This window comes from Culex pipiens, chromosome 2 (genome assembly GCF_016801865.2).
Source record: "Culex pipiens pallens isolate TS chromosome 2, TS_CPP_V2, whole genome shotgun sequence".
In the NCBI taxonomy this organism is placed as follows: Eukaryota; Metazoa; Arthropoda; class Insecta; order Diptera; family Culicidae; genus Culex; species Culex pipiens.
The window spans coordinates 170,151,982-170,164,336 of record NC_068938.1 but is presented as its reverse complement, the minus strand read 5'-3'; the positions used below and the strand labels follow the sequence as shown (position 1 = coordinate 170,164,336).

The 12,355-nt window shown below is 35.4% G+C and overlaps 1 protein-coding gene across 1 annotated transcript; it reads left to right on the top strand.

The window, feature by feature from the left end:
• Nucleotides 1-4,199: 4,199 nt before the first annotated feature.
• LOC120426870 (cationic amino acid transporter 2-like) lies at nt 4,200-11,768 on the top strand. Its single transcript, XM_039591674.2, has 4 exons — nt 4,200-4,369; nt 9,705-10,065; nt 10,131-11,156; nt 11,209-11,768. The coding sequence occupies exons 2-4, from the start codon at nt 9,711-9,713 to the stop codon at nt 11,601-11,603; spliced, it is 1,776 nt and encodes a 591-aa protein (XP_039447608.1). The 5' UTR covers nt 4,200-4,369; nt 9,705-9,710; the 3' UTR covers nt 11,604-11,768.
• The last annotated feature ends 587 nt before the right edge of the window (nt 11,769-12,355 follow it).

Sequence of the window (12,355 nt, the reverse complement as noted above, 5' to 3'; positions counted from 1 at the left end):
GCTTTATCCAATGTGATTTGAAATAAAAAATTTGGTTTTTGTATAAAACATAATTTTCAAATTATCTTTTATCTCAAGCAACTACCGACAACTGGTGTAAATTTGGACTACTGTTTCAATAGGGATCATAGATTTCACAGTAGAAAATTTGTGGACTAATTTGGTTTTTCAGTTCCTGTTGAACCCAATCAATCAACAATATCAAAACAATAGAAAAAAAGCTTCAACAGCTCGCTGCCTCTGTGCTCTCTTAAACTAACTAGTTAGAAATCCCAAGCTTAGTACAAGAGAGCACGGAGACATCGAACTGTCCCAATTCGTTTTATTTGTTCTGAAAATAAAAATAAAATAACAATGTTAATGAGCAATTCTCTGAGATTTCAGTCATTCGATTTTTTTTGTATTTTTTTATCCGGCTGAAACTTTTTTGGTGCCTTGGGTATGCCCAAAGAAGCCATTTTGCATCATTAGTTCGTTCATATAATTTTCCATACAAATTTGGCAGCTGTCCATACAAAAATGATATGTGAAAATTCAAAAATCTGTATCTTTTGAAGGAATTTTTTGATCGATTTGGTGTCTTCGGCAAAGTTGTAGGTATGGATATGGACTACACTGAAAAAAAATGATACACGGTAAAAAATTTTTGGTGATTTTTAATTTAACTTTTAGTCACTAAAACTTGATTTGCAAAAAAACACTATTTTTAATTTTTTTAATTTTTTGATATGATTTAGAGGACATAAAATGCCAACTTTTCAGAAATTTCCAGAATGGGCAAAAAATCTTTGACCGAGTTATGATTTTTTGAATCAATACTGATTTTTTCAAAAAATCGAAATATTGGTCGCAAAAATTTTTCAACTTCATTTTTCGATGTAAAATTGAATTTGCAATCAAAAATTACTTTAGTGAATTTTTGATAAAGTGCACCGTTTTCAAGTTATAACCATTTTTAGGTAACTTTTTTGAAAATAGTCGCAGTTTTTTATTTTTTAATATTAGTGCCCATGTTTGCCCACCTCTGAAAATTTTTTTTTTGAAAATCTGAGATAATTCTCTATATTTTGCTTTGTTGAACTTTGTTGATACGACCTTTAGTTGCTGAGATATTGCCATGCAAAGGTTAAAAAACAGGAAAATTGATGTTTTCTAAGTTTCACCCAAACAACCCACCATTTTCTAATGTCGATATCTCAGCAATTAATGGTCCGATTTACAATGTGAAAATATGAAACATTCGTGAAATTTTCCGATCTTTTCGAAAAAAATATTTTCAAAATTTTTAAATCAAGACAAACATTTCAAATGGGCGTAATATTGAAAGTTTGGCCCGTTTAAAATGTTAGTCTTGATTTTAAATTTTTGAAAATATTTTTTTCGAAAAGATCGGAAAATTTGACGAATGTTTCATGTTTTAAAATTGTAAATCGGACCTATAGTTGCTGAGATATCGACATTAGAAAATGGTGGGTTGTTTGGGTGAGACTTAGAAAACATCAATTTTCCTGTTTTTTAACCTTTGCATGGCAATATCTCAGCAACTAAAGGTCGTATCAACAAAGTTCAATAAAGCAAAATACAGAGAATTTTCTCAGCTTTTCGAAAATATTTTTTTCAAAGGTGGGCAAACATGGGCACTAATTTTAAAAAATTAAAAACTGCGACTATTTTCAAAAAAGTTACCTAAAAATGGTTATAACTTGAAAACGGTGCACTTTATCAAAAATTCACTTTAGTACTTTTTGATTGCAAATTCAATTTTACATCGAAAAATGAAGTCGAAAAATTTTTGCGACCAATATTTTGATTTTTTGAAAATATCAGTTTGATTCAAAAAATCATAACTCGGTCAAAGATTTTTTGCCCATTCTGGTAATTTCTGAAAAGTTGGCATTTTATGTCCTCTAAAACATATCAAAAAATTAAAAAAATTAAAAATATTGTTTTTTTGCAAATCAAGTTTTAGTGACAAAAAGTTAAATTAAAAATCACCAAATTTTTTTTTACCGTGTATCATTTTTTTTCAGTGTAGTCCATATCCATACCTACAACTTTGCCGAAGACACCAAATCGATCAAAAAATTCCTTCAAAAGATACAGATTTTTGAATTTTCACATATCATTTTTGTATGGACAGCTGCCAAATTTGTATGGAAAATTATATGAACGAACTAATGATGCAAAATGGCTTCTTTGGGCATACCCAAGGCACCAAAAAAGTTTCAGCCGGATTAAAAAATACAAAAATTAAAATTAAAGAAAAAAGACCGATTCCGTAGAGAACTGCTCTAATGCATTAAAAACAGTCTCGATTACTAAGTATTTTTAACTGTATATTTCTTTTTTTCAATTTCGGGAAAACTAAAACAAATTCCCGGGATTCGGGAATTTTTGGTTTTGAAAAAATCCTGAGAACCCTGTCGGATTCTATGGGCAATTTTACACTAAGATCAGTTTACACTCATTTCTAAGCTACAATAAAAAAAAAGAAATGTAAAATAATGTCAAGTTTATAGAAATTTTTAGTAAATAAAACAAGTTCATAGTCAATGTGGCCAATTTGGTTTTGCGGAAACAAAAATTTATATTAAAAAAAATCTTTTTCTAATGATATTTTATTTATTTTTTCGTTTTTATTCAACCCTGTATTGCCCAATTTTTTTCGAAGATTCTTACTTTTCCCGTGTTCAGGAGGTCATTTTGAGCAACTTTTATTCTACGAAAAACATTACTTCTCTTGTTTTATGTTTTTCTTATTTCATTTCTAGTATTTCAATTTGCATTTATCTTGTTTAGTTTATGCTTGTTTTTGGTAGTATTTGGCCTACTCTAACACTACACTACTCTATCATTACATTTTGCCTTTTTAATTTTTTAATGTTTTACAGTCACTTTTTAATTTTTTTGCTTTTTTCACATTTTCTGCGATAGAATGGCACCATTATCATTTAACTTGTAAAAAAAAACGTAGAGTCATAATCTGGGCTACTACAAAAAATACTGCATACTTTTTTTTACTGAAAATATGGGAAATGTTAGTTAAAAAACATTGCCAAAGTTGACCCCTAAAAAAATGACATTTTTAAAAACATTGGCAAAGTTACATAAAACAAGTAAGACTTTCAACCCTAAGACATTCTAATAATTTAAGAGTTCTTCTTTCCAATGCTTTTAAAAAATCAAAAATTGGTTGAAAAATTGATTTTTGGCGATTTTTTAAATCGAAACACGGGGTTGGGCTGTAGAGAGTTATCTTCAAATTTACATAGATTTTAAAAGTGTTATAGAATATTTGCAATAAAACTATTATTTAAATCAGTAGTGAAAAGCAAAATATTTTGGAAAAAATCATTTTGCACGTCATCAAACATTTAAATTTAAATGCAATTTGATGTAAATTTGCAACAAATTATACGTAAAAACATGATTTTACATGTGATTCAACTGTTTACGTCGAATCTCAAGTTTACATCAACTGAGTTTATATGTGTTTCTTTTTTTCCGTGTCGAGCAAAATTCACATATTTTTCCTTTGTATATTTAAGAAAATAAATTATTTTTACTTTGAATTCATTTCACTATTTTATATTTTTTTGTTGTACTTCAGTTACACTCTACAAAATAACACTGCAAAGTTAGAAAAAAAATGTTAGTGTCATTATCGAAATCGAAATCATCATTCTGAAAATTTAAAAAGGTTCAAAAAAGATTTTTCTTCTTTTTCTTCTTCTGCTGTGGTCTAATTTCCTAGTTCAATGGAGACACAAGGTGCTTTATGGATGTTGTGTAATGGCAAGGATTTATTAATTAGATTTGAATTACGGTGCTCGGATGTTTTTTTTTATTGTCTTAAATTTTAATGTAACACAGTTATTTTTAATTCGAATTTCAAAATATAATAAATAGAACTAATCAAACTGCTCAATTTAACAATAATTTTCACCACCAGGTGAACCAAAAACGCCCAAATGTGAGCAACCCCCATGCATTCGATTCACCGAGTTCACAATTTCACCTCAATCACATCAGCGGCATCCATTCAAAATCCGACAAAACTACCCCTTCCCACGTTTGCAGAAGCGAGATAGGATAAAACAACTTTATATTCAAACGTTAGCCGCATGTCATCGATCTGGTTCCGGCTGCTCCTCACACTACCTACTATTTAACAAGACACGAATTTTAAAAATAATCCCAGTCCAATTTGGCACATCGTCGAGCACGGGTCGGTTCGAATCCCACGGGTTTACGGTGCGCGAGCGAAAAAAAAAAACGATCGAAAAGTGCAACATTTCTTCCTACGCGACGAAACGCAGACGCGTTATCAACGCAACACGCAACGCAACGCTACGCAACACGCGATTAGGTGCGTTACAGCGCTTAGCTGGGTTGGAAGAATGGTTTCTAGCGAGCTAATTGAAAAGTGATTACATAAATTTTGGCTCAAATGAGTACTCTTGCGGTGGAAAACTGGCTCAGCTGATTGCGGATTTTTCTTTCCTGGTCAATATTCGACCAAGGACACGCATGTGCAGCGTCCCATGCGATCGAGGAAAAGATATTTTGGGTCAGAGAGCGAACATTCTGCACCCAAAAGTGCAACCGTGAGAGAGGGAAAATTTTGCACAGGGCGAAAAAAATTGGTGACGATTTTCACCATGTCAATTTCATCATCATTACGCCATCGAAATTTGGTGACCAACAGAGAGAAAAAGAGAGCAGATGGTTTAGGGAAACATCATGTTTTGGCAGACAGTTTGGGACTTAAAAATAGAGACTATTTAGCACGTGCTTCCCGGCGCACCCGGCTGGCTGACCAAAGTTCATATTAATCACAGGCGGTCTATAAACCAATTGCAGTAGTAGTTGGAGGTTAATGCACCTTTAAGGCGGACTGTTTTCATTGATCATGACAAGATTAATGACTTGTGCCAATTTGAATCGAAATGTGCTGAATAGCACGAAGTAAGTGCTGACTTTTCTAGTCGAATATGGAAAGGTTTGAGGTTATTTTTGAGCAGTTATTTGAAAATCACGATTTCGTTTGCTCCCGATTATGTCCTTGTTGAGTAAGCATCATCGAACAGACAATGGAGAGAAGTGTAAACTGCATTTAAATGTGATTTAGGGTTATGTTAAAACTAGACAGTTGAAAGCTCTAGAACAACTGGCACAGTATTTGTTGAAAAGCTGTACTGACCCTGCCCACATGAATGTCCTATATGCATTATCATCACTTGTGAGTTATTGATGCAGTTTGCTTCAAAATTGTGTTCTCTTTTATAAAAATCAAAAATATTCAGTACTTTGTTCTATAAATTCGTTGGAAATGTAGGTTTTTTAAATTTTACATATCGTGATTATATTTTTCACTCCAATTTACTTTTTCTGGATCCTGAATTCAATACTGCCCCAAGAGTGAGTGACACCATCTACGACCATAATGATAAGGTTCGTCAATAAAATAGTACGCGCTTTATAATATTTGTTTTGCATTTATATCTATTTTTTCAATCATCAACAAGCATTTATCTATTGTCTGGTTAGTGTAATTCACACGTTTTTTCAAGACTTGACTAGTTCAATAAGTTAGCTGCTCTTTAGTTCAATTTAAAAGTCGGTAAGTCGAGTCGTAACCAGTTGTAACAACGATATACCTTCCTTAGTCCTAGTGATCCTAGCCGGAATGAAAACGACATCTTAAAAAAACATATCTCTGGAACGGCTAAATCTATTTCAGCTCGCTGCGATGCAATAGAAAGATTAGTCGAGCTTTTAATGAACTATACCAAGTTTAAAAAAAAATAAAAACATAGCTGAATACACACATAGATCCAATGAAAACTGTTTTTCCTGAAATGAAGTTCTCGAGATCTTGCGACTCCAGCAAAATGCACTGGAAACTGATTTAATGGAGAAGCAGGGTACTTTAAGTTCGATTGAAATACCTATACAGCAATTCCACTTGAAAAGAGCCTGAACCGAAAAAAAAGTTCTCCGATCGGGCTCAAAATTTTTCTGGGTGTTCCTTTGCCAAAATAATTACACCCGTATTTTTTTTGTTTGGCCATTAGGGTGACCTTCGCCGTGTTAGAGTGGTTCGAAAAATGGCAATTTTCGTCATTTTTCGCAAAAACCTCTTTTTTCGAAAAATCATATCTCCGCGCCATTTCATCCGATTTTAGCTGTCTTAGACGCAAAAGAAAGGTGATGAGTTTGGCTATTTGGGAAAAATAGTAAGAAGTTTCTAAAATCTAGCTTACCATTTGAAAAAGTCGCATGAAAACTTAAAATGGCGTTTTGACCGTGTCTGGACTAAAGAGCCTATGTCTGAAAATATTTTTATCGGATTCCTCGGAAAATTTCACATAACATTTCAAAAAATTGGCGATGTCGAACCGTGCGTTTCGGAGATATGATTTTTTGAAAATAAAAACTGAGTTTTCCGACGCGCCACGCGCAAAAACGGGAATATGACGAAATCGGCAAAAAATCAGCTTTTTTTCACTGAAACTGCGATAACTTTAAAATTTCAGCGATGGCCTATAGATGTTTGGGTATCAATTTTTTTGAAATTGAATGACGCAACTTTTGGTACCATAACATCGCCAATTTTTTGATATGTTATGTGAAAAAATCGGATGAAATGGCGCGGAGATATGATTTTTCGAAAAAAGAGGTTTTTACGAAAAATGACGAAAATTGCCATTTTTTGAACCACCCTAGCACGATATAGGTCACCCTAATGGCCAAACAAAAAAAAATACGGGTGTAATTATTTTGGCCAAGGAACCCCCAGAAAAATTTTGAGCCCGATCGGAGAACTTTTTTTTCGGTTTAGGCTATTTTCAAATGTAATTGCTGTATAAATGGTTTGTGTTTTTTCATAAAAAAAAACAAAAATACATAAATTACAGGCCATTTTTTTAATATTTGAATAAAAAAGTGTTTTGACTGCTTTATAAAACTGTCATGTAGTCATGACGTTGTTTCACTTTTTTTTTTAATTTTGTGCAATAAAGAAAAAAAAATATGTGTTTTAAAATCTCAAAACTTCACATTGTATAATTTTATGTATAAGCAAATATTAGTTTCAAAAATATCTAAGTATTGAAGAACATTTCTAGAGTTTTTTTTTGAAAAGGTCCAATAAACTATTGTATTTCATATGTTTATAGGACCTAATCAAAAAAAAGTCTGGATTTTCTTATACCGATTTAATAGTTTTCTAGTGCTGTACCACGGAATTTTATAAAACAAAAATCTAATTTTTTTAAGCCAGTCCGAACATGCTAAATATGAATTTATCAATGCAGAAAACTGCATTTTAAGTTGCTTTCAGTTGATAAGACTTCTATTTCCATAATTTTTTTTGAAGTTTATTGAAAAGTTTTGTTTGCCCCCAGATTTTCGAACATTTTGAAGGGAAGGGAGACATCAACTTTGAAAAAAATTGCAACGACCTTATTGATAATTCCTGAAAATTAGCCTGAAACATAGCCAAATGATTGTCAAATTTATTTTCAACATTTCAACATTGCATTGAAAACCAAATTGAATAAGAAAAACTCAATTTACATTAAAAAAAAAATCCTGAAGATATATGGGTCATTCCATCTGAAGCGGACCAGCATTTGAAAATTACCATCTCCGATTCTGCTCAAATTTGGAAGAGCTGTTGAGACTATCAAAACATGCAAAAATCCCGAATTTCATCCAAATCGGACCACCCCCTCCATTTTTGTACCCTCCCAAAAAATCGACTTTTTGGCGATTTTTGAGCGAAACCCATATCTTCAAACGACGATAACTCAGGAACCACAAGGAATTATTATTGGGTAATTTTTAATGCATTGTTTTTCCTGATCACAGTGTCATTGAACCATATTAAGTAAAATTTGAACTTTTAATATTTATTTGCAAATGCTACAACGTTTTTACCATATATTTTAAAAAAAATAATCATTTTTCTATTGTTTTCATATTTTTCCTAATTCCTCATTCCTTCCCACTTTATCAAATTATTTCTTTTATTTGAAGCGAGAACAAATGTAGAGCTGGCTGTAGTAGATGAAATAATTCTCATGGGTTCTAGAACTTTTGCCATGTGCGGTAGCGAAATATTCAGCAAAAACCCCAAAATCTGCCTTACGGTTTGAAAGATTGATCATATTAAACCGATTTTTATATTGTGGGCCAGGTTCATCTGAATAATTGATGATTTTTTTCAATTCTGGTACATTTAATTTCAAAAACAAAACCATACACTTCTGATACTTTTGGACAGCAGCTGTATCGTCTTCCAAGATTTCGAAATTGTTGACAAACAAAAAAAAAATTATTGTTCGGACGGTGTCGAAATCAACACCACTGAATTTGATCTTAATCAGATAATCAAATTAATCTTTGTGATTTTCTTACATTTTTCAGTTTGCAGTTTCCTAATCATTATTTGGGATAAAATCTTATTTCAATAAATAACCAGGTAGCAGTTATTGATCAGCGCGCCCGAGTGCTTCTAGCAGATGCGGCAAATAAAGCAAATACAGGTAATCTCAAATACTTAAAACTTTAAAATTCGATATCTCTGGAACGAAACATATTCCTTTCTGTCGATAAGTGATTCTTTTGTAAAATTGGCCGGGGAATACGATGGTGAGGTCAAATTAAAAAATAAATAGGGCTGTTTTGAGATACGGCCATTTAAAGTTTTCAATTGCGCAATACAGGTAGAAAAAATATTTTAATCTAAATTTTGATTACGGGAATTGATTCTACGTCCAATTTCTTTCAAAATTGAGTTTAAAACCGACCCTCTCAGATTTGTGGTTCCTGAGTTATCGTCGTTTGAAGATAGGGGTTTCGCTCAAAAATCGCCAAAAAGTCGTTTTTTTGGGAGGGCACAAAAATGGAGGGGGTGGTCCGATTTGGATGAAATTTGGGATTTTTGCATGTTTTGATAGTCTCAACAGCTCTGCCAAATTTGAGCAGAATCGGAGATAGTAATTTTCAAATTTGCATTTTTTCTTGCACACTTCAGGTGGAATGACCCATATGTTATTTCAATTTTTATTTTAAATTTTGTGCAATAAAGAAAAAAATATTCATGAGTTATAAAACCTCAAAACTTCACATTGTATAATTTTATGAATAGACAAATCTATTTTCACTAGAAATTCATCAATTATCTGCATTTCCTAAATATTAAAATGAACCTTTAAAAATAAATTATAAGTGTTTAAAGAGTGTTTAAATTAAAAATCAAAGGCTTCACTTAAGAGCAATTTAACAGTGAAGTATTTCGAATTTCGCGGCATTTCAGGGTGTTCTTACAAATTTTACGGCTAAAAATCCAGAGCCTGTAGCGATAGCCAGCAGCTGTTTTTTACTGTTTAATTATCTAAACTCACAAAAGATTTAATAAGATTAATCTGTGAAATTTGTGAAATATCTTCAAAATATAAAATTTCAAACAATCTGTCCCTAGATTCATCTCGAATTTAAATATCAACGTTTTCACTTGCCAGAAGCCAAAAGGGGCAGAGTGATTAAACTGTGTCATGGGGCCAGAGGAACAATTATTTACTATTTGGTCTCAACTGTAACATCAACAACCTGCATTCAGTCGGTCTGCCACAGTGGTCTCTTCAGCGGTTTTTATATACGGTTTAAATTAAATTCAATGATTTTTTTTTTTTCAGATAACCATGCACAAATTCTTCAAAGCTCTAAGCCGCAAAAAACCTAACGATGACGACGGCAGTCACTCCAAGCTGGCCCGCGTCCTGACGCTACTGGACCTTACGGGGTTGGGCGTCGGCAGTACGCTCGGACTGGGCGCGTACGTTCTGGCCGGATCCGTGGCGTACGAACAGGCTGGTCCGGCCGTGGTGGTGTCCTTCGTAATTGCAGCTTTGGCAGCGGCCATCGCTGGGATGTGCTATGCGGAGTTTGCGGCGCGGGTTCCGAAGGCTGGGTCGGCATACATTTATACTTATATTACGATTGGGGAGTTTGCCGCGTTCACGATCGGGTGGAACCTAATGCTGGAGTACATCATTGGTGGGTGTAGCTTGGAGTGTAGCGGAGTGACTTGACCTGTAACGCGTTACTTTCTTTTTTTTCAGGAACTGCCAGCGTAGCACGTGGATTAAGCGGTTACATTGACGCCTTGATCGACTACCGAATGGCGAATGCGTTGCGCAGTGTGATGGAGATCAGGGTGAGCTTCATGTCGCAGTATCCGGATTTTCTGTCGTTTTTGGTGGTGTTGACGATTGCTGCGCTGTTGGCGTACGGGGTTAAGGAGTCTACCATGCTGAATAACATCTTCACTGGGGTTAACTTGATGGTGATCGCCGTGGTGTTGATTTCGGTGGGAACCAAAGCGAACTACGCCAATTGGAATATCAAACCGGAGGATATTCCGTCGGAGATCGATGGAGGAGCAGGTGGTTTCTTGCCCTATGGAGTTGCTGGTGTGATGGCCGGTGCTGCCAAGTGCTTCTATGGGTACGTGGGATTTGACTGTATCGCAACGACCGGTGAGGAGGCAAGGAATCCTTCAAGAAATATCCCATTGGCCATCATCTTTTCGCTTATTATTATCTTCCTGTCGTACTTTGGAGTGGCGACCGTATTGACCATGGCCCTCCCGTACTACCTGCAGGATCCAAAGGCTCCTTTCCCGAATTTGTTCGACTGGCTCGGCTGGCATGAGATCAAGTGGATCGTCTCGATTGGAGCCATCTTTTCACTATGCACAAACTCTCTGGGAGCGATGTTCCCCCTACCACGGGTTCTTTACGCGATGTCCTCCGATGGAATTTTGTTCAAGAAGCTACGCGCCGTAAACTCCAAAACAAAAACTCCCATTTTGGCAACGATCATTTCCGGTGCTATATCAGGTACGATGGCCCTTCTGTTCGATCTTCCTCAACTGATCGACATGATGTCGATCGGAACACTTCTGGCGTATACGATCGTGGCGGTGAGTGTCCTCGTCCTGAGATATTCCGATAACACCAACTTCAGTACGGAGACTCCGATCCAGGACAAAACCGTGATCGTTAAGCAGTTGTTCAACTTGAACATTGCGAAAACTCCGAATACCATATCAACCAGGATCGTTAAGATTAGCCTGCTCGTGTACGGTAAGAATACCAAATCTCTTCAAGATCATATTCTAAAGCAACACATTTTCAGCCCTCGTAATCGTCGCCATCAGTGCCATCCTAATGCACGCCCAGGACTACCTGTCGGCGGACTACCCCCTAGTCCTGACCATCCTAACGATCCTTGCGATGTCCATCCTGGTCCTCGTGCTCGTGATCGCCTGCCAGCCCACGGAAAGCTCCAAAATAACGTTCCGAGTCCCGCTGGTGCCCTTCATCCCGATGCTGAGCATGTTTGTCAACGTGTACCTCATGTTCCAGCTGGGGGCGGCCACCTGGATCGGCTTTTCGATATGGCTGCTGATTGGCTTTCTGATCTACTTCACGTACGGAATCCGACATTCGACGCTCGGCTCCGGCAGCCAGACGCTGTCCGAGAGTCAGCTGGAGAACCCGTTCGCCATGATCGGGGTGGAGAAGGTGTGATTGAATTTAGGTTAATTTAGTTGATATTCATTCCGGGTTTAGGTTAGTGGGTAGGGAATTATTGAACGTGTGATCAAAATGACTAAGGTTTATTTATTTTCGTTACTGAAATTGTTGAGCAGAGCGAAGTTGATTCAAAAGTGATAAAATAAAGATGACATTTTATTTTAGACTTCTTTATAAATGCTGACAAGATCCTTTGAACACGTGATAGGAAGTAAAAATGATTAAAGCTTATCAAACAAAAATAGTTTACAAACATGACGAGTTCATCATACGTGTAATTAACTCAAGGTAATAATAAAGATTGTAGAATATCAAACATGCTTTCTATCGATGATAAGTGATAGGGGAAATCTTTTCAGGATGCAACTAGTTCCAATTTATTAGATCAGCTGTTTACTCAATAGATCTGTGAAGAATGACTCAATTTTCCTAAAATATTGCGTAAGCTGCTAGGGATCTCTAAAAATATCAAACCCCAAATTCTTCAACATTGAAACTAATCCAGTGTTTTTTCCACTAGCTCTAACTACAAAGTTTCAAATGTTGCATCATGCAATCAGTCCCGGCTAACAGTCAACGACAAGGACATCGTTAATCAACTTCCAGTTCAGCCACTAATCATGCACTATCATGCATCGCAAAACAAAACATGTCCTGTGAACTTCACATACTTTTCACCACCACAGCACGGCTGAATCATTGCAGCCGCCGCGCACCATTAACACGCAGAAATTTTCCAAGATAAG